We start from the raw sequence: 19,790 nt of genomic DNA on the forward strand, positions 1-19,790 counted from the left end.
CAATATATCACATAAATAAACTATAACGTCAATCAATATACAACATAAAAATACATTTCGTATATTTGTTAAAATTCTATTTTCTATTTTGTCAACCAATATATTACGTAGATAATATATTTCTTTAAATTTATTAAAACTCTAATCCTAACCGTCCATTAATCTAATTGAACGGCTGTGATTAAATTAAGCATTAAAACACTCCACTAAGATATAGACACGATATGAAAGTCTTAAGTATCAATCATTACATAGACTATCCTTTTATTTTATCCATTCTATATAATTAAGAATTAATGTTTTATTATATTTATTTATATTAACAATCTAAAAGAATTTATTACCGTTTTATTTTTAATTTGTTGTGATTTACTTTTTATTTTTATTTTTGACCTTCACTCTATTTTCCCTTTAGCAATTTTCTAATTCTAGCTTTTTAAATGACATATTTAAAATTATAAAATTTAATAAATTTTTATTTATTTGATATATTTTTTAATTTAAAATCATAATATTTTATAAAAAACATTTAAATTTTATAGTAAATCAAAATAAACTAACTAAATAAATGGGAGGGATTCTTTTTTTTAATTATATTATCCTTATTATTAAATAACTACGTAAAATAATAATTATCAAATTTAAGATATTATTAACAAGATTAATTAAACAAATCTTTAAGCAAGTTAACAGCTTTGTTAGATCTAAACAAAATATGAAAAAAGTCCAAAGTAGCAATCATTAGTTATACATTTCTTTATTTAATTTCATATTAAATCCTAGCCGTTCATCATATTGATCCTACGGCTGTGGTTGATTGAGCATTGAATGACCCCCATGTGAGATCTAGTCAATAACAAGTACCGTACTTTCTCCCTTTTTTTAATTGTTGTAACAAAAGAATAATTGAAAGTCAAAAGTATATTATTTAATCATATTGTTATGATTTTAAAAAATTAATTTTAGATATTTACATAGCATATAAATATTTAAAAATTTATTTTAAAACATCAAAGTACTATAATTTAATTTTAAAAATTAATTAAATTAACTTTCGAATAAATATAATATAATTAAAAATAATGTAGAGAGAATAAATTTTTTTTAAGATTTTATCGAGGATAAATAATATATATACCCTTATTATCTTATTTTTATCTGATAAATGTAAAAAATACAATTTTAAAAGACTCTTTCACATATTAAACTATGTATTAAAAAATAAAAATAAAGTGAAAAAGTAAAGCAATTAACAACGAATGGCTTGATAAAATGCATTAAAAAAATAATGCATTTATGAATTTTATTTATTACTAGTATCTTATTTGATTTACCTTCTCAATCTACCTATAACTTACGTTATTATTAGTTACCTACTTTATTTGGTTTATGATATGTATAATTAATACACGAAAAATATAATAAAATATTAGTAACGTGTGAATGATTTTAATATACGTATTAGCTTAATAAAGAATATAATGATCTCTCAAATTTATTTCATATATTTACTGTCATATTTATAAAAGTTATTTTTGTAAATATATATTTTCTATCTCTAATTATTTATTTACTTTTCCTTTTACAGTTATTTCTAACTTTTGGTAATTTTGACAAATTAAAAAAATATTTTATTTATTTATTATACTCTCAATTAAATAACTAATTATTTTGAAAAATATAGAACATATTATTACTTCATGATTAATAAAGTTAAAATAATAAATTCATTGCGTCATTGATTATGTGAGTCATTTAAAAGTCGACAAATAATTAGAAACAAAGAATATTTTTGTTAAAAGTGGACAAGTAAATTACCCGATGGCCAGTGGTTTGAGCTTGGACTTTCATGTTGGAGGTCTCAAATTCGAAAACCCTTGCCTTCTGGGTCGAGCTCGTTACACCAGACTTTTCTTGTACGAGTTACCTCTTCTATAAAATTTATGAGCTATTGCATAGGAGTGTGATTTTACGCTGTGCGCACCTAAAGATTAGCGATTGCAAGTTTATCCTTATCATCAAAATAAAAAAAAATGAACAAGTAATTCATAAAATTCATAATTAGGAACAAGCATTTTCACGAGTCCTCGATTTTTCTTAAATTCAGTACCTAATTAAAATATCGCCTCTATCCTTTTTTAGTTATAATCTTTAACAAATCAAGGTAAAATAATATTTTATTTCTACCTATTATATTTTCAATTTATTTACGGAATTAATAATATTTTTCTAAAAATAATTAAAAATTAGATACTTTTTAATAAATAAATTAATTTAAAAATATTCTATCAATTAATAAAAATATAACAATTAACTTATCACATTAATTAATTTTTTAATAAATATATCAAATTAAAAAATTAACTTAAAAAAGTATCACATTAAATAAGACGAATAAAGCGAAAGCCCATGTGAGGTCCAGACATAATACGAAAAGTCCCATGTTAAATTAATCTTATCCGTCCATCAATCAAATCCAACGACGGTGATTAAATTAAACATTAAATGATTCCCCTGAGATCTAGACAGAATGTGAAAAGTTCAATACAAAAAACACACCCTTTTTATATCTTTAAAAGCCCATTTGAGTTTTGATAATTTTGGATATTTTCTTCTTCCATCTTCACAAAAAAAAAAAAAAAAAGTTGTTACAATATGAAAATTATTCTCATTTTTTTGGTTTTGCTTATCACAGTTTCTGTGATAAGTGCTAAACCTCTCATTGGTTCAACAACTTGTCCTGTACCTAGAAGTAGTAAGTATCTCCTATTATTTGTAAAAAATTTCATCTTTCCTACATTGCTACTAATTTTTTTTATAACTATAAATTTATCGAAAATAATTTATTCACTTTAAGTTAGAGATATGATGTTCTATTCTTTCTAAGCTCATTCTACGAGACTATACTGAATATGTTATTGTAGTACCGATCCACTATCAGAAAATGTGTTGAGATTTTCTTGAGGATTAATATGAAATTTATAAGAAAATGAATTTCATGCGAATTTTCATACTAATCTTTCACAGTTTTCTTGTAGTATTATTTAAAATGGTTTTAAATTGGGGGTTTTATGAACAGTATGGATCTGGAATTGCAAGGTTCTAAATGGTTAAATTGATTTACTTAATATCCACAAGTTGATGTTTGTATGCATTATTTTTCAACAAGTATGGATGGATCTACTTTTTTTTTTTTGCATCTCAATTTATATAGTATAGAAAATTTTGATAATTAAAAATTATTTTTAATTTTGATGGTAAATTGCTATATTTATAAATACATATCGTAAGTAGACAATTTAAGATCATTTTAAATATACATTAAAAAAAAAGAATGATTTGAATCAATGGGGTCAATGGTATCACTTGGTTCGATGTGTTATATTTAAGTTAGAGCAATGATATACATAGATTATACACATATTATACATATATGGTCGATTATTTTTGATTTTTAATTTTTTGTTTTCTTCAGAATGTGGACAGGCATGTATTAAGAGATGTTCACACAAAGGTCACAAAAAAAGATGTTTGTTTTATTGCAACCATTGTTGTGGATGGTGCCAATGTGTTCCACCAGGTTATGTTGGGCAAAATAAAGGATGTTGTTCTTGCTACAACAATTGGAAGACACAAATAGGAGGACCAAAGTGTCCATGATATTTATATATTAATCGTGGAAAAATAGTTTGTCGGAGAATCTTAGTAGTTCAGTTAGTTGTATTGGTTGACTGGTTTACTTGGATTTTCACTTTGTTGGTGATTGTTCGATTCTCCGCCTTGTAATTTTCTGTCTTCATTGTATACGTTTTATGTGTATTTTTCTTTTATTTGTTCTTCTCGAGGAAGTGTATTTTTTCCTATCGTAGCGTAGGAAGAGATATCTTTCTCTTTATTAGAGCCAAGATCGTACGAGGAGAAAATGAGGATTCTTTTTGCCTTTTCTCTCGCGGTACTTGTACGCTATCTGTCATTGTGAAGTTTTTCTTTTTGTGTTGTTAAAATCAAGAATTAATATTTCTTGATTATGTTCTGTTAGGTTCACATAATCTAACTATTATAAATGAACTCTCGTTGTTCCATTTTATTTGATCATTTACTTTTAAAATATTTTAATTTTTATTTCTTACTTTTAATATTAATATTAATAAAAGATCATAATATTTTTCCATGTATAATTTAGTATTTAATATTTATTTTTTAAGACATCATTAAATAGGAAATAGTTTAGTAAAATATTTACATCAATATTTATTTTTGTAATCGATGTGGCAAGTCAAGCAATGATAAATAAAGGTGAACGAAAAAAGTATATATAGCAAATTCAATGTTTGGTCTTTTTTTTTTCACTCTTGAATTTAGCAATAGTTTGAAATTTGAATTTTTCGTTGAACTATACGAAACGAATGATGAATATACTGATTTAACAATTAGTGTCAAATATGCCTTTGCTTGTACAAATATGAGCCATATTTGGCCTTGTTTTTCTATTTAAAATCTAACTTCAAATTAAATGAAATTTATATATTTTATTGAAATTAAATGAAATTTATATATTTTATGAAGTGGAGTTTAGTAAGGGTAATACGTATATAAAAAATGTGAAAGTGAATTAAATTTAAGAAAAGCATCGTATGGATAAAATTGAAACAAAATAAAAGTAGTGTAAAATTATATGAGGGTTTAAATTATGCCATGTGACATGTATGGAACACCCTTCGTTCTTATTTATGTAACTATTTTATATTGTACGATTTTTAAGAAATTAAATAAATTTATCATTGTATTTTTATTTAGTAATTATGTGTAGTTAATATTTTTATAAATAAATATAAATTAATTATATTGATCAATGAAAATAAATTAATTGAGACAGAAGAAATAACATATTTAAACTTCTTTATCTAATTAAAAATCATAAATTCACAATGTAGAATAATAGACTTCACCAATAATGTGAGGCATTTAATGTAAATTTCAAAATGGTATTATCTAGATACGAGTTTTTAATTTAATCATTTTATAAATGCGACTTTCAACTAAATTTAGTCCACTATTAGTTTTGATATTATTAATAGTATCATCTTAAAAACTTATCAATTTATAAAATTAACGTTGATTTACTATTTCCTTCATCTATTTTTACTTGTTTATTACGCTATAAAAAATGTCAACTTTATTTGTATAATTTTTAAAATCAAAATATACTTTATTTAAATTAATTCTTAATTTACTCTATAGTGATGAGATAAATTTTTTTATATGTTATTTGATTATCATATTTGAAATAACTTGTTATCAATCACACGACCTCTGATAAATAACAGGAGTCATTACTCATCTCCCGGTGCGTTATTCAAATAATTGAATTTTTATATTAAAAAAGTAATATAATAATTATTTTTGAGAGTAAACAATATTGCTTACACAAAAAGAATAAAGACTAAATTAGTAAAAAAAAATACTTTTTATTTATGATTTTTTAAATGAGGTGTGAAAACTAAAATGGACGGTTGGAGTATTAATTATATCTTTATATGCACTTCATAATTAGATAAATGTTAAGTAAATGTTATAATACTAGCAATATCTACAATGAATAAAAAATTTAATATTATGGTTATAACATAATTAATCTTCCCTATAAATAATGCACACATTGAAGGATTCATCACAAATCATTTTCTCACAAACAAAATTAAAATTGAAAACTAACATTAGTTTTTCAAGAATTAAAAAAAATAAATATACATTATGAAGTTTTTTCACATTTTTTTGGGTTTACTTATCATAGCTTTAATGTCTAATGCACAAATAATCAATGTTGACAAGCCCCCTACTGGTCCATCAACTTGTCCTGTGCCTGCAGATAGTGAGTATACCTTTTTTTTTATTAGTTCAAAACAATAACGTTGAAACTGTTCGATAAATATGAATCTCAAATCATAAATTAATATAGTAACCTTATGCATAGTTGCATTGATAATAAAACAACATCACTTGTTACACATATATTATACATATATAATGCATCCTAAAAGACTATTAGATACATTTTTCTTTACTTCTAACATGAATCACGAACCAATAGTTGCATTGACAAAGGATTTCAAAACATTATACATGGATTATACATATATTATACATTTTTTGACTATTTTTAATTTAAGCAATTCGATAAATGATTATATATATATATATTTTTTTGTGTGTGTTTTTCAGAATGTGGAGATGCATGCAATCAAAGATGTTCAGCTACATCTCACAAAAAACCTTGTTTATTTTATTGCAACAAATGTTGTGAATGGTGTCAATGTGTTCCACCAGGAACAAGTGGGGGTAAAGAGTGTTGTGATTGCTATAATAATTGGAAAACAAAAAGAGGAGGACCAAAATGTCCATAAGTTTTTTTTTTTTATTGGGTAATTTAGTTTTATGTTTAAGTTTCTTTATTAAAATAATATTTTTCTGAGAAGTATTTCCCATGTATTGTTAAGAAATACAAGAATTTATATTTCTTGATTTTGTTGTCTTTGTTTGGTCATTTGATCAAAACTATTATCAATATTATAAATTTTCATGGACTAAAAAGAAATTGAATTTCTTTTATTTAAGTATATAATTATAGTTGGTGGCCGGGGTGTGTGTGGAGGGATTAAATACACATTCTGAATCGAATAATTAAGCACATCAAAATGAGCTAAGTAAATAAAATAAATTTGATTCGATAAATGATAAAACTCGAAAAATTAATTTAAACTTAAAAAATCAGGTTCTTTCAAAGTCTCAAGATTCTTTATCATTTCCATTAATTCTTTATGATTTAAATTGTAACTTTTTTCTTCGTATGTGTAGATTTTTTTATTTTTTTGGTTAGGTAGCTGGGTTATACGTGTGATAGATTTTGCTATAAATTCAAATTAATTGTTGAGCTAAAGATGAAAAAACGTATCATATAAATATAAAATTATTTTAATCAAAAGGTATATTAACTCTAAATTGTATAGTACAAAATTGTATAATACACATACGATGATGAAGTATCCTCAAGAATTGTACGATAAACACACATCGAACTAGAAGATTTTTTCGTGATTTTAAATATTTTTTAAAGCATCAATAAATCATTAGATAATTAAAATTCAGAAAAACCGTTTAAGCTATTTTTTAGAAGGTAAACTAAAACAAATACTTCAAAAAAATACTTTTAAAACCTTAGCAAACAACAAAATTACATGTTTTATTCTTCAAATGGGTCGATGTTTTATTTTTTTTATCTTCAAATGAATTGTTAAAAAATAGATCTTCAAATGAGTTGATATTTTTAATTTTTGCTCTTTAGCAATTAAATTTATGCCTAGTAAACTATAATAAGTTCTTTAGAAATTAAAATCATGTATATATATAAAACTTATAAGATATAACAGTATGAAAATATAAATTTTTTCTCCACAAAAAGTTACTTATTACTACAGATAGAAATTTAAAACCAACACCACATTGAAGCAAATATTATATTTGAAAGGTGGATTTTAAATTGATCATACTAATTCCTAACACAAGTTTTTTTTTTCTATAAAAGTATTATTTTGAAAAAACATTGTGATAAGAAAATATTATATTTAATTTGAAGGAGAAATTGACAAGTATTAAAGTGGGTCGTGACCAGTGACTTTCATTTTTTTTAATACATATTAATATTTTGTTTTTACATTAGAAATTATATTTTTGATATATTAAGATGGGTATTAAATATTAGGTTTATCTAATTGTTTAAATTTTATGGGATAATGCATAAGTACCCCCTCAACCTATGTCCGAAATTCCAGAGACACACTTATACTATACTAAGGTTCTATTACCCCCCTGAACTTATTTTATAAGTAATTTTCTACCCCTTTTTAGCCTACGTGGCACTGGTTTAAAAAAAAAGTCAACCATCGTTGGGGCCACAAGATAGTGCCACGTAGGCCGAAAAGGGGTAAAAAATTATTAATAAAATAAGTTCAGGGGGTAATAGGACCTTAGTATAGTATAAGTGTGTCTCTGAGATTTCGGGCATAGGTTGAGGGGGTACTTGGACATTATCCCAAATTTTATTAAAGTTATGTCAATCGGAGGAATTAAGACTTGCCTTAGGTTTGAACTTTAGGAAATTGATTATAAAATTAGGTGAGTTTTTGGGTCTAGGCTAGACATAAAATTATATGAGTGCTTATAAACTCGTCTAACATAAAAATTATGCATATATATTTGATAGATTGAAAAGGTCCGGAAGCATTGAGGAAAGAAAAAACATGTGAGAAGTTGATTGCTTAACTTCGGTTCTTCGGTGGAGGTAGGTTATAGTTTATGTTATTTGATAGTAAACTCTTAATTGTGATTGATATTCATTGAACGATGTAATGAAGTTTTCTTTGTACTTGATTTTGTGATTGTGTGGCTTTCTTTTGTGTTTTGTGATTGGTCTGAAATACTGAGACCATAAAATTTATATTCTTAAACCCTCTTTATCGAAGTGGTGCCTTGAATAAAGAAGGCTTGATGAAATAATATAACAATGAATTGAAAATGGTGATAATAAAGGATAAATTAACGGTATCCTTGGATCGGAGTGTCACGTTACGTTTTGACACAGTATTCTTGGATCGGAATGTCACGTTTCGACACGGTATTCTTGGATCGGAGTGTCACATTTCGACACAGTATAATTGGATCAAAAAGTCACGTTCCGACATGGTAAACATTAAAGGAGAATAATATTAAATTAATTTAATGTACTCGATCTCAAAGAACTCATTTCCCAACGAACGTGGTGTGGAGCCATGAGTCCTCGTGTGTGCTTGATATTGTGATTGATTACGTACTTGTTTCAGTTGTCACTTGTTCATGTTGTTTGTTGTTTCTCACCTATTAAGTACTATAGTTGATTTTATACTATTATTCTTTGTATATTAGTTACTACTTTGAGTGGACCGATGATACTTACTCAGTACATGTTGCCTCGTCCTGAGCCCTACTTGTATTTTTCTTTGTTTTTCTTATATGGAGTGCAGCAAGTGTACGTACGAATTTGAATCGCCCTTAGCTCTGTCAAGTCCCGACATATCAGATTCAAGGGTGAGTTATTCATTTGAGCTTGTGGATTCTCTCAGTCATTACCTGATGTCCTTAGTTTTCGAACACGAATTACTTTATTTCATTTATTTTGGTGTCTTTGATACTCTTAAACTTAGTAATTGGAGATTAGATGTCCTTGTTGTGATAACTTCCAGGTTTTGGAAAAAGATATCCAGTAAGTTTTTGAGCTTCCGCATTATGATTGTAGTTTGTAAGTTGGAGTTAAATTCGTTGGTTCTCCCACCTAGTTAGTTAAGTGTAGGTGCCACTCACGACTCATTCTAAGTCGTGACATAATATTTCTTCTTTCATGATAAAAATTTCAAATTTGAGTCGTATATAAGAAATAACTTTCTTTCGAACATAATTTTACGCAATGTAGATATAAAGTAATCAAGTTCTAATACAAATATTGAACTAACACATTAAAGGTGATTAAACCTATATGCTTTATGTACTTACCAAATAAAGTGTCTATTTAAGAATCCATTAAGTTAAGAGATTAGCGGTTGGCATTAGGGGTAGGCATGGTAGGCTAGATATTCAATTATTATATCAAAATGAATTTCTTATGATATTGGAGTTTCAATATTAAGATACTTGATATGTATTTTTAAAAATTTATATATATATAGAAATATTATTAAATATATAAATCAGTATGGTATAAAATTAACTGATTAGATATTGAAATTTTGACTAAATATTATTTTCGTGTAGTTGATTAATGAAACAAATTATTTATACTTTCTTTTGAATACTTTTATAAAATAAAAATTGGATATAATCAAGATTTTTTTTAATAAAAGTTATAATATTTTTTATATAATTATATATAATTTAAATTTTAAATAAAATGTGATTATCAATTTATAAATATGAAAATCCAAGCATCTAAAAGTGTGATCTAATTGGTTAATAACTTCATGTTCAAATTTCAAATTAAAAACCTACATAATTAATTCAATATTTTAAATTTTAGTATTGAAAAACTATATAATAAATTGTAATTTATTAATATGATAATTTTTTTTTAGATGAACTAATGTCACATCTTTATTCTCACCAACCTCCACATCAAATTGACCCACCCACCACTCTTTGATTTTTCCAATAGTTTACCAAACTATAGTAAAGAATAATAAAGCCCTCAATTTTGAACACCCAAATCAAGATTCATCACATTTTTTGTTTCTCTACTCCAATTGGGTGTTTTTTGTTTTTCTTTTTGTGTATCCATAAATGGGTAGTGAAACAAAGGTTTATACTTTGCAAGAAGTAGCTCCTCACAACAATGCCAAAGATTGTTGGCTTGTTATTAGTGGCAAGGTATTTTGTTTCTCTGATCTCTATATATACTTTTATCCCTTCACTCCTTTTTGATTTAAATTTAATGGGGTTGCTGTTTCTTGTACTTTTTTGTTCAATTATATGCTAAAGATTCCATTTTTTGGTCTAACAGGGGATCTTATAGTTTTCTGATCTATGTAATTGCCTTTAGTTTACTGGGGTTGCTGTTTGTTGTACAATTTTGTTCAGATATATGCTAAAGATTCAATTTTTGGGTATATTAGGAATCGTATAGTCTTTGTGATCTATATAATTGCCTTTTTGATTTTAATTTGCTGGGGTTGCTGTTTCTTGTGCTTTTTGGTTCAAATATATGTTAAAGATCCAATTTTGGGTCTTTATTATTGGGAACTTATAGTCTTTGTGATCTATGTAATTACCTTTTTGCCTTTGATTTAATGATGTTGCTGTATTTTTATGCTTTTTTGTTCATATATATTAAAGATTCATTTTTTGGCTCTTTATCAGGGGCAACTTATAGTCTTTGTGATTTCTGTATTTACCATAGTGCCTACCCCTTTTGGTTTATTATACTGGGGTTGCTGTTTCTTGTTCTTTTTTGTTCAAATATATGTTTTAAGATTCAATTTTTGGCTCTTTATTAGGGGAAACTTATAGTCTGTGATTTCTGTATTAACTTTTTGCCTTTGATTTAATGGGGTTGCTGTTTCTTGTGCTGCTTGTTCAAATATATGTTAAAGATTCAACTTTTTTGGTCTTTATTAGGGGCAACTTATTGTCATTGTAATATCTGTAATTTCCCTTTTGCCTCCACCCCTTTTGATGTGCCTTACTGGATTCAACTTTTGGCTCTTTAATCTTTATTAGTGGCAACTTTGCCTCTCTACCTTCACAAGGTACGCTAAGGTGTACACACTACCCTCCCTAGATCCAACTTGTAGGATTACATTAGGTATGTTATTGTTGTGGCAACAATGTCGGATGTAGAGCATAGTTTATTGGGTCACGAGAATCAGTACCTTTCCCGTAAAACCTTGTATTTCTATTAAGAAATTCGTAAAATATGTATAAGTATGCGATTGTGAACCCTATAGATTTTGTTAACTCGAGGTTGTTATAGGAACCATAAACTTCAAATCATAATCATGAATCCGCCTATGAGTGACAATATATAAAAGGCCTTGTGATCTCTGTAATAACCTTTTTGCTTCCACAACTTTTTAACGTAGTTATCTGGGGCTGATGTTTTCGTGTGCTTTTCTTTACAAGTATCTGTTAAAGATTCAATCTTTGGGTATTTATTAGTGGCAATGTATAGTCTTTGTGATATCTGTAGTTACCTTTTCGCCTCCAGTCCTTTTGATGTAATTATTGACCTTTTGAAGTGCTGATTTTGGTGGTTTCCATTTTGTTGACATTTGGTTGATGGGTCATCGTTGTCTGTGGGTTGTGTCCACGTCTTAAATTCAACTTGTTTTAACATGAATTTGATGTGATCGTGAAAAACCCTCCCATGTTAATTCATGCCTATCGCCATTGGGCTTTTCCTTGTAAAAGCAAGTATCAAAGAATCTTATACTTTGTACCTTTGAAACTTTTCTCAAGAAAGTTATAATCTTGTAGTGCCCTTAATTCATGGTAGCAAAACTTGGTAAATTGCTGTCAACCTTCCGTCGTGCCTTCCCTAGTACCTAGGAGAGATGCATAAAAATTTCGTTCTAGTTTTGTTAGTACACTTTGTATTTCAGTTTCTAAGTTGACGATATTTATAGAAGACGGCAATTTTTCTTGTGCTATACCAGAGAAGTGTGTATTGAGGTTCATTGTCTGATATCGATCTTTTATTTGATAGGTGTACGATGTGACAAAGTTCTTGGACGATCACCCTGGTGGCGATGAGGTTTTATTAGCTGCTACTGGTAATATACGTTGACCAACTTTTTCCTACCAAAACCACACATTGTAACTTACGTCTAGCTCACTGACTCTAAATTCTGAATTCCCAGTAGTGTTGTTATCTGTGAAAAATTGATGATTCTTTTGAAGACGATGTTTTATGGGATGGTAATTTGGTGCAGGAAAGGATGCAACCGATGATTTTGAGGATGTTGGTCACAGCAGCAGTGCTCGAGCCATGTTGGACGAGTACTACGTAGGGGATATTGATTCAGCAACCATCCCGACTAAAAAGGCGTACACTCCTCCCAATCAGCCTCATTACAATCAGGACAACACATCCGAATTCATAATCAAGCTACTCCAGTTCTTAGTTCCCCTGATCATTTTGGGCGTAGCAGTTGGCATCCGCTTCTACACCAAACAATCCTCTTGAAGATTGAATGCAACGGTAAATAAATTCATAATAAGAGTTCGAATTTGCAAGATGTCACCCTCGATTCAAAAAAAATATATATCGAATTTTACTTCTTAGACTTCATATAGTCGTATGTTCTTGTTGTAATAGATTGTTGAGTCATCCTATAGAGTGTGGATTCGAGATTTTAATCTCGAGACGTTTCAACATTTTTAAGCTTTTTAGTATTGAATTCGACGTAGCTTTGAAATTATGGGTTCAAAACTTGATATTTGTTGAAACTATTGAGTTCAGTCAAACCTATTAGTCAAAAGTTGTTAATGTACTCTCATATTTATGTCATGTTAGAATTACGTTGCTTCAATTCTTCAAAATTGTTGATGTACGTGTGTCAAATCCTCCAACGGGGGATTCAACATGGGTTGGAGAGTCCGAGCAACATAGATGCTGAATCACGTGGAAATTCATAAAGGGCTTATTATTGCTGCAAAATGCCTAAAGAATGTAACTTAGGCCCATCATCTTCGAGTTTCGAAAGGGTTGGCTCCGGACAGATTTCTCGATCATCAAAATACCTCGAAAAGGTTTAAAGATAATGACCTACTTTTCTATTGAATGAAATTAAAAACTTGAATCCCCGTTAACTTCACCAGTGAAACTAGGAGAAAAATTAGGCCTATTACAACATCTGAACTCGAAGCAATAACTAGATACATTTGGATCTGGTCCTATCCAACCCAACCCTGGAACATAGAACGATCGACCTCTTGGGAAGTTCATAATGAGACTACAAACTTGTAAGTTGTGACCTTAGCCCGCCCTTTCAGTCTGGAGATGGATCTAGGGCGGGTTGTGTGGGTTCAACTGAATCCATTGCTTATACATATGCAAAAAATGAAAGTTTAAGTGTATACATCTAACAAGATCACATCCTTCAACACGCCTTTCACACATCTGTAGCCTTATCTATACAAAAATTCGTGTAACTCGATGTACCTGGATAATGGATAGTCATGTTCTATCAGTTATCTTAGAATCAGTTCTTTCCGAGTGCCTCGAGGGAGAATTAGTAGACTCCCTCGAGGAACTATGTCCGAAAATGTTGAACTTCTTCCCAATCCTTTTGGAGAAAGATTTCATGAATCTTCGCGAGCTGGATTTCTGCATATCTCTCTTCATACAAACATGATCTTTCTCCAAGTCATTCAATCTCATCCTCATTCGCGCTAGCTCAAGTTTTAGCTCTCTGTTTTCTCGTCTCAACGAAGCATAATTGTCCTTAGGAGACATTGCTGCACTAAGAGCACCACTGTTTATCCTCCAAGATTGATGCATTGGCTTAATGTCATCATCAGGATACGAGCAAAACAAGGCGTTTCTTAGCCTTAATTGCTCGAAATAGAGAACTTGAACGATTGATTGTAGGGGAAGACGTTCATTTTGTGCAGCGTGTGCACCAGCGTCTTGTGAGAGTTTTTGGAAATCGATTGATTTACATAGTCTCCTCTTATCTGGATCTGACAAAGTTAGATGAGCCTGGAAATATAAATCCATGAAGAGTCTTTTAGTAATTATGAAGACTATGTTGCTCGGACTCTCCAAAAATATCATCAGGTAAGTGTCGGATCATCCAAAAGTAGTTCGTTTTTGGATGAACCAACACAGATGCAATAACATTCTGGGAGAGTCCGATCAACGTATTGTATGAAAGATTTAGGTCTCTCATTTCGAATAAGTTGAGGAATACATACTTTGAGGTAAACGTCTATGGCTCGATAAAGGCCATCGTGTACAGTTCGCGCATGTGCTGGTAATGTTTCTGCAATAGCAATGAACTTGTTCAGCTTCAGATTTGCATCTGGTGCAATTTCAGCTAGGTAGTTGTCAACCAGTTTTGATACTTTGAACAATGCAGTTTGTGATGGTGTAGCAGTAGGGCTATCGGATTCAAAAACCGATACATCTTCCATCTCATCATCGCTATCGCCTTCCTGTTGTGAAAAATTAACCAAGATCCTATGCACTGTGTCAACATCAAACATAGTATCACCAGCATGACGGAACGAAGGAATTAGTATGTCATCCAGAGTTGCGATATCCAGCTGAGATCCTATCCGTCTCTCGAGATCAAGTCTACAAGCAGCATTGCAGTCAAGCATCACAGCACTTCGCAACAATCCAAACAGAAAGCTCAAAGGAACGACGAATTTCTCAACAGGCATCAGGCTAACAATCGTCTCAACCACGAGTTTTTCTTTTGAACCAGAAATAGACTTTTGTATTAACTCCTTCTGTGCATAGCTTACTAATGATGCTGCAATGCTTTCAGGTCTAACACCGCGGAATTTCATTGCAGTTATGACACGTTGGTACAAGTCGATACGAAGAACAGAAAGATCCTCAATCCACCAATCCCCTTCACAATTGGCTTGTTTACTCATATGCAACCTCCCTGAGCTACTATACTCCAAACGCGAGAAACTTGAAGCGATCTGCTCAACACAAGCTTTTGAGGCTACAGCATCGATACATCTGGTAATGATTTTCAACTCATCAGCAAGGGGGAGTAAGTTTTCGGATTGTCTCAAGACTTCAACACACATTTCAAGATTCTTGCAGACAATGCTGTCGAGATACTCTTCAGCTCGAGAACCAAGATTGTTTTTCGAGTGATCCTCTGACATCTCGAGGTAATCGGATACACAACAGAGTTGAGCAACATTTGATGATGTGATCTCAAAGTTGACACCATAACAGAATTTGGCTGCTAACTCAAATGATTCAGATCCACCTGGTAGACTAACAAGCTCAATTCTTGATATATCAGAATCTCTGTGCTCAGCTACAAGCCTCCGAATTCGTCCACTTCTCGACACAAGGGGAAACTGAAATCATAATTCTCATATTGTTAGGGAATTTCTACTACACTATGGTATCTGAAATAGCTCATATGCATGAAAAACTGGAAAAAAAAATGAATATTGATATTATTGGAGACTCTGTATCAGATTGAATGTGTTTTGTTTGATAAAAATCTACAACAACATATTCAGTGTAATCGGACAAGTTATGGTTGAAGAGGATATAGTGTAGACAGACCTAATCCCTATCTCGTAGAGAAAGAGAGGGTGTTTCCGAAAGACCCTCGGCTTGAAAAAAAAGGCATTTTAAAGCAAGGAACGCGAAATGGAAAACGGTACACAACATATGGAAGGAAAAACACTAACAACAATGAAATAATGTGATAATCAAAGCACCAACAAATACAGGTAATTATCGAAATCGAAGAACAAAAAACTACGAGATAATATTGCTAATACTTACTAGAAAGAAAGTAGGTACAAGTACAACCACCAAGCCTATCCAGCAGAAAAACAATAATTACCTACTAACTTTCTTTCCTAATCCGCGCCCTCCAAACCCTCCGACCTAACTAGCTAGACTTGGATTTTTGAAAGGGGGTTTGTTGAAAAATTACTTTGTAATGTACAAGATCAACGTTATTTGTTAACGTATATATAGTAGATGTTGAATTCCTTGGCATCTTCGTATGCCTACTTCTTTATATTTTGAATCCCCTCAGTGAAAATCCTGATCCCGCCACTACTGATGTTGAGAGTCAGGTTCAATTAAATCCATCACTTCTTCAACATATATCATTGATGTATACATGAAAACTTCGAAAAAATGTAGTATAAATATAAGTCTTGAACTCAATATTTCAAACAATTCAAAACCTCTAAATACGTCAAGTTTAAATACTGAATTTACCTCTGATTAAAAACGAGGATGAAGAATTTTACCTTGTGCAATGAAAATATGGCACCATCCACTTCTATTGTTATATCACTTGGAACATCTCTAAATACCCTATATAACAAGTAAAAATAACTAATTAGCCCAAAATAAATGAATTAAAACAATTTTTTTTTATTGTAAAAATATGAAATTTCACCTATGAGTCAACCAAGTTATAACTAATATACACTGACAATATAAAATCATGTTTTTTACATCATCAACTTACTTAAAACCCGATTAATGTAGATTTTGAATACAACATTCCGTCTCCTCCTCTTTATAGCAAAAATATAAATTCATATACATGCAAAAACACAATAAATCACCTATGACAACACGTAAAACTAGAGTTATATAGCGTTTTCTTTATACTGTCGGTGTATATATTATACGAACCATTCGTTGTATCTTTGCCTTGATGCTGACTTGGTTAGAGGCATTTGATGGTGGTGGTGCTTGTCCATTGCCATGGTGAAAGGGAAAAAAAGTTATATTTTGAATTTAGAGAAATTAAGAAGAAAGAAGAATGTGAAAAGTTGTTAAAACAAAATAAGAGACAAAAAACACAAGTAGGAGATTTTGTTGTTGTTGGTTGAGTAGTTTTTTGGCCATATTTTTGTCAAAAAGTTTGGCTTTTGTTTTCAAAAATCATAGATTGCATGTCTAAAACAATGGCCTCTCAAGTGGGACATGTTTTTATTAGTTGTAAAAATAAATAATAAGGACTTAATTTAAAGAATTACATTATATATATATATATATATATATATGTCAATGTAAAAACTTTCTTTTTATAAGTAAACCTTGTTAATATATGAAATTTGTACATTTGAAAATAGTTCTAAGTTACGTAGAAGAAATGTAAATCTTTTTTTTACGATACGAGGTCTATGTATTAGAGGATATCGTAAGCTTTCTTAAAATATCATGAGATTTATAATTTTTATAATAAGATAGATTATCTGATATAACAAATAAAATTAATTTGTTAGTGTAAAAATTTCTTATTGATAATGTATATAACTTAAACTCAGATAACAAGTTGCTCAAGGAAGTAAATATGACCTTAAACTCTTTGTTAATTTAATGTGGTATATTCTAGTGTAAATATTTTATACTATGAGCATGTTTGGTATAAAGGGAAATGTTTCTTTTGACATTATTTTCTTCTGTTCAACGAGGAAAATATATTATTTTTAAATTACTTATATATAATTTAAATAAATATTATAAAAATTGAGGATCAATTGTAAAAGTTGTTTTTCTGGCATCAATTAGAAAAACTATATATTTTGTTAAAAATAAAATAAATTGACATTACCAAATATGAAAAAAAAATTAAAAATACATTTTCCACCATTCCCAAAATCGCAAAATTTGGCTTTTGGAATTCAATCACCTTTTTCACATTGGCAATGTTTATTGAAAATGAAGAGGGGATCAAAATAGTCCCTTTTTTTTGGGTTAAGGTTCAAAGTGATCCTTGAGTTTTTATATAAAACATTAATAGTCCCTCATATTTGCAATATTAGTGCATTTTTGGTCCTGCTCTAAAATTTTACCTATTTTTTAGTATTAATTTTATCCACAACTTATGTATGGGATGTTCAATCGTTATTTTATATATTTAGTAGAAATAACAACTCCATATGAACGAATGTGAGAAGGAAAACACTTTATTTTGTTTAGTAGAAATTGTACTGCAGGTAAAGTCGAGAGGTTTATCATGATAATTTCACGTGCAATAGTATAATTTTTTCTTTTCCTGTAAAGTCACAAGTTAAGATGTTTTTAGTTTAACTGCAATAATATTTCTAGTGAACAGAACAAGGTGTTTTTCTTATCACCTTCACAGATAGAGTTATTATTTCTATTTATGTATATAAAAAGACGATTGGACATTCTTATATAATTTTTTGGACAAAATTAACGCTAAAAATAGATAAAATTTTACGGAAGGATCAAAAGTGCATCAATATTGCAAACATGAGGACTATTACTGCTCCATATAAAAACTCAAGAATCACTTTGAGCCTTAACCCAAAATTGAGGGACTATTTCGAGCCTTTTCTCAAAAATGAAAGGAAAAATTTGGGAAAAATTAAGGAAATAAAATCAAGAAAAAATGTATAAAGATAAAGTTGTGCACTTTTTAAAAATGATTTATCAAGATAATGATTATCCTTTACCCACCAAATTTATCAAAATCATACAACAAATTTTGATGGGAGGGCCCAAAGTGTTCCCATTAATTGGAATATAATCAAACTTTTGTTGACTTTAAAAAAACTATGAAAATTATGGAACATGGTAATAACAATTTTTATTTCATTTTTAAAATTTTAAAAAGCTTGTAAAAATTTCCCATCTTAATTTAACTTTTATTATTATTATTATTATTATTATTATTATCCTTGTGATATCTATCGAGGCACTTGGATTACTTAAAATATGCAATTTAATTTCTTTACTCGTGAATATTCACAATTTACAATGTTTCACTATTTAATTACACATATATTATATTAAACTTGTATCATTAAATCATATTTAGAGGTAATATACTTCTAAAAACAGTTCAATACACATATTTTAATTAATTAAAAATTAACTCTATTGACTTGAATCATATGTCACAAGCTAAGAGCCAAAAACAAAGTTCATCAATAATTAAAGGATCAAAAATAATATTATTCTAGTGCACTTTGATTTGATATATATATATTTTTTATTTTTTTTTAATTGTGCATAATTATTTTTCAAAATTCTACTTCTTTATTATAATAGAGGTCCACTTTTAATTTTCTTTTTTAGAATCGAACTACAAAAAATTTAAATAATATTTTATGATGTATTTTTTTCATCATATTTACATATAAAAGCTAAAATATATGGTATTTTTTCGTATTGTTTTTAAATGTCTAGATTTTTTAATTAAAAATATAGAATAAATATAATTTAATTTAACTTTAAAGTTAGTTAAACTGACTTTCAAAAAACTCAACGTAAAAAAAATAGACGGATTGAATAATAAAGTCAAAGTCAATGAATCACATTCAGACTTTATGAACACAAGCATGCTAAATAGCCACAAACATACCACCTAATTGTACTACACATGTTCACATGACATTTAATTAAAACCTAATACTCATATATTTTTTCCACTTGTATTTCGATATTTATTTCGAAACTCGACTAACACTAATTTCAATAAAAATTTCAATTAAAAACAAATTATATT

At 28.9% G+C, this 19,790-nt stretch overlaps 2 protein-coding genes and 2 long non-coding RNA genes across 4 annotated transcripts; 3 read left to right on the forward strand and 1 right to left on the reverse strand.

Annotated features, from left to right (window-relative positions):
• The first annotated feature begins 2,532 nt into the window (after positions 1–2,532).
• Positions 2,533–4,087, forward strand: LOC101257474 (uncharacterized). Its single transcript, XR_182803.5, has 2 exons — positions 2,533–2,755; positions 3,476–4,087. It is a non-coding gene; the product is annotated as an uncharacterized lncRNA (long non-coding RNA).
• A 1,603-nt stretch (positions 4,088–5,690) lies between these two features.
• Positions 5,691–6,666, forward strand: LOC138349092 (uncharacterized). The gene is made up of 2 exons (XR_011221613.1): positions 5,691–5,872; positions 6,223–6,666. It is a non-coding gene; the product is annotated as an uncharacterized lncRNA (long non-coding RNA).
• Positions 6,667–6,862: 196 nt separating this feature from the next.
• LOC101257772 (cytochrome b5) lies at positions 6,863–13,109 on the forward strand. Its single transcript, XM_004240411.5, has 3 exons — positions 6,863–10,449; positions 12,284–12,350; positions 12,510–13,109. The coding sequence occupies exons 1-3, from the start codon at positions 10,363–10,365 to the stop codon at positions 12,761–12,763; spliced, it is 408 nt and encodes a 135-aa protein (XP_004240459.1). The 5' UTR covers positions 6,863–10,362; the 3' UTR covers positions 12,764–13,109.
• Positions 13,110–13,330: 221 nt separating this feature from the next.
• On the reverse strand, positions 13,331–17,310 carry LOC101263819 (BTB/POZ domain-containing protein At5g48800-like). The gene is made up of 4 exons (XM_004240584.5): positions 16,943–17,310; positions 16,549–16,615; positions 14,497–15,630; positions 13,331–14,281 (listed from the first exon to the last, which is right to left on the reverse strand). The coding sequence occupies exons 1-4, from the start codon at positions 17,014–17,016 to the stop codon at positions 13,757–13,759; spliced, it is 1,800 nt and encodes a 599-aa protein (XP_004240632.1). The 5' UTR covers positions 17,017–17,310; the 3' UTR covers positions 13,331–13,756.
• Positions 17,311–19,790: the final 2,480 nt, after the last annotated feature.

The sequence above is a fragment of the Solanum lycopersicum genome, chromosome 6 (genome assembly GCF_036512215.1).
Source record: "Solanum lycopersicum chromosome 6, SLM_r2.1".
NCBI classification, from domain to species: Eukaryota; Viridiplantae; Streptophyta; class Magnoliopsida; order Solanales; family Solanaceae; genus Solanum; species Solanum lycopersicum.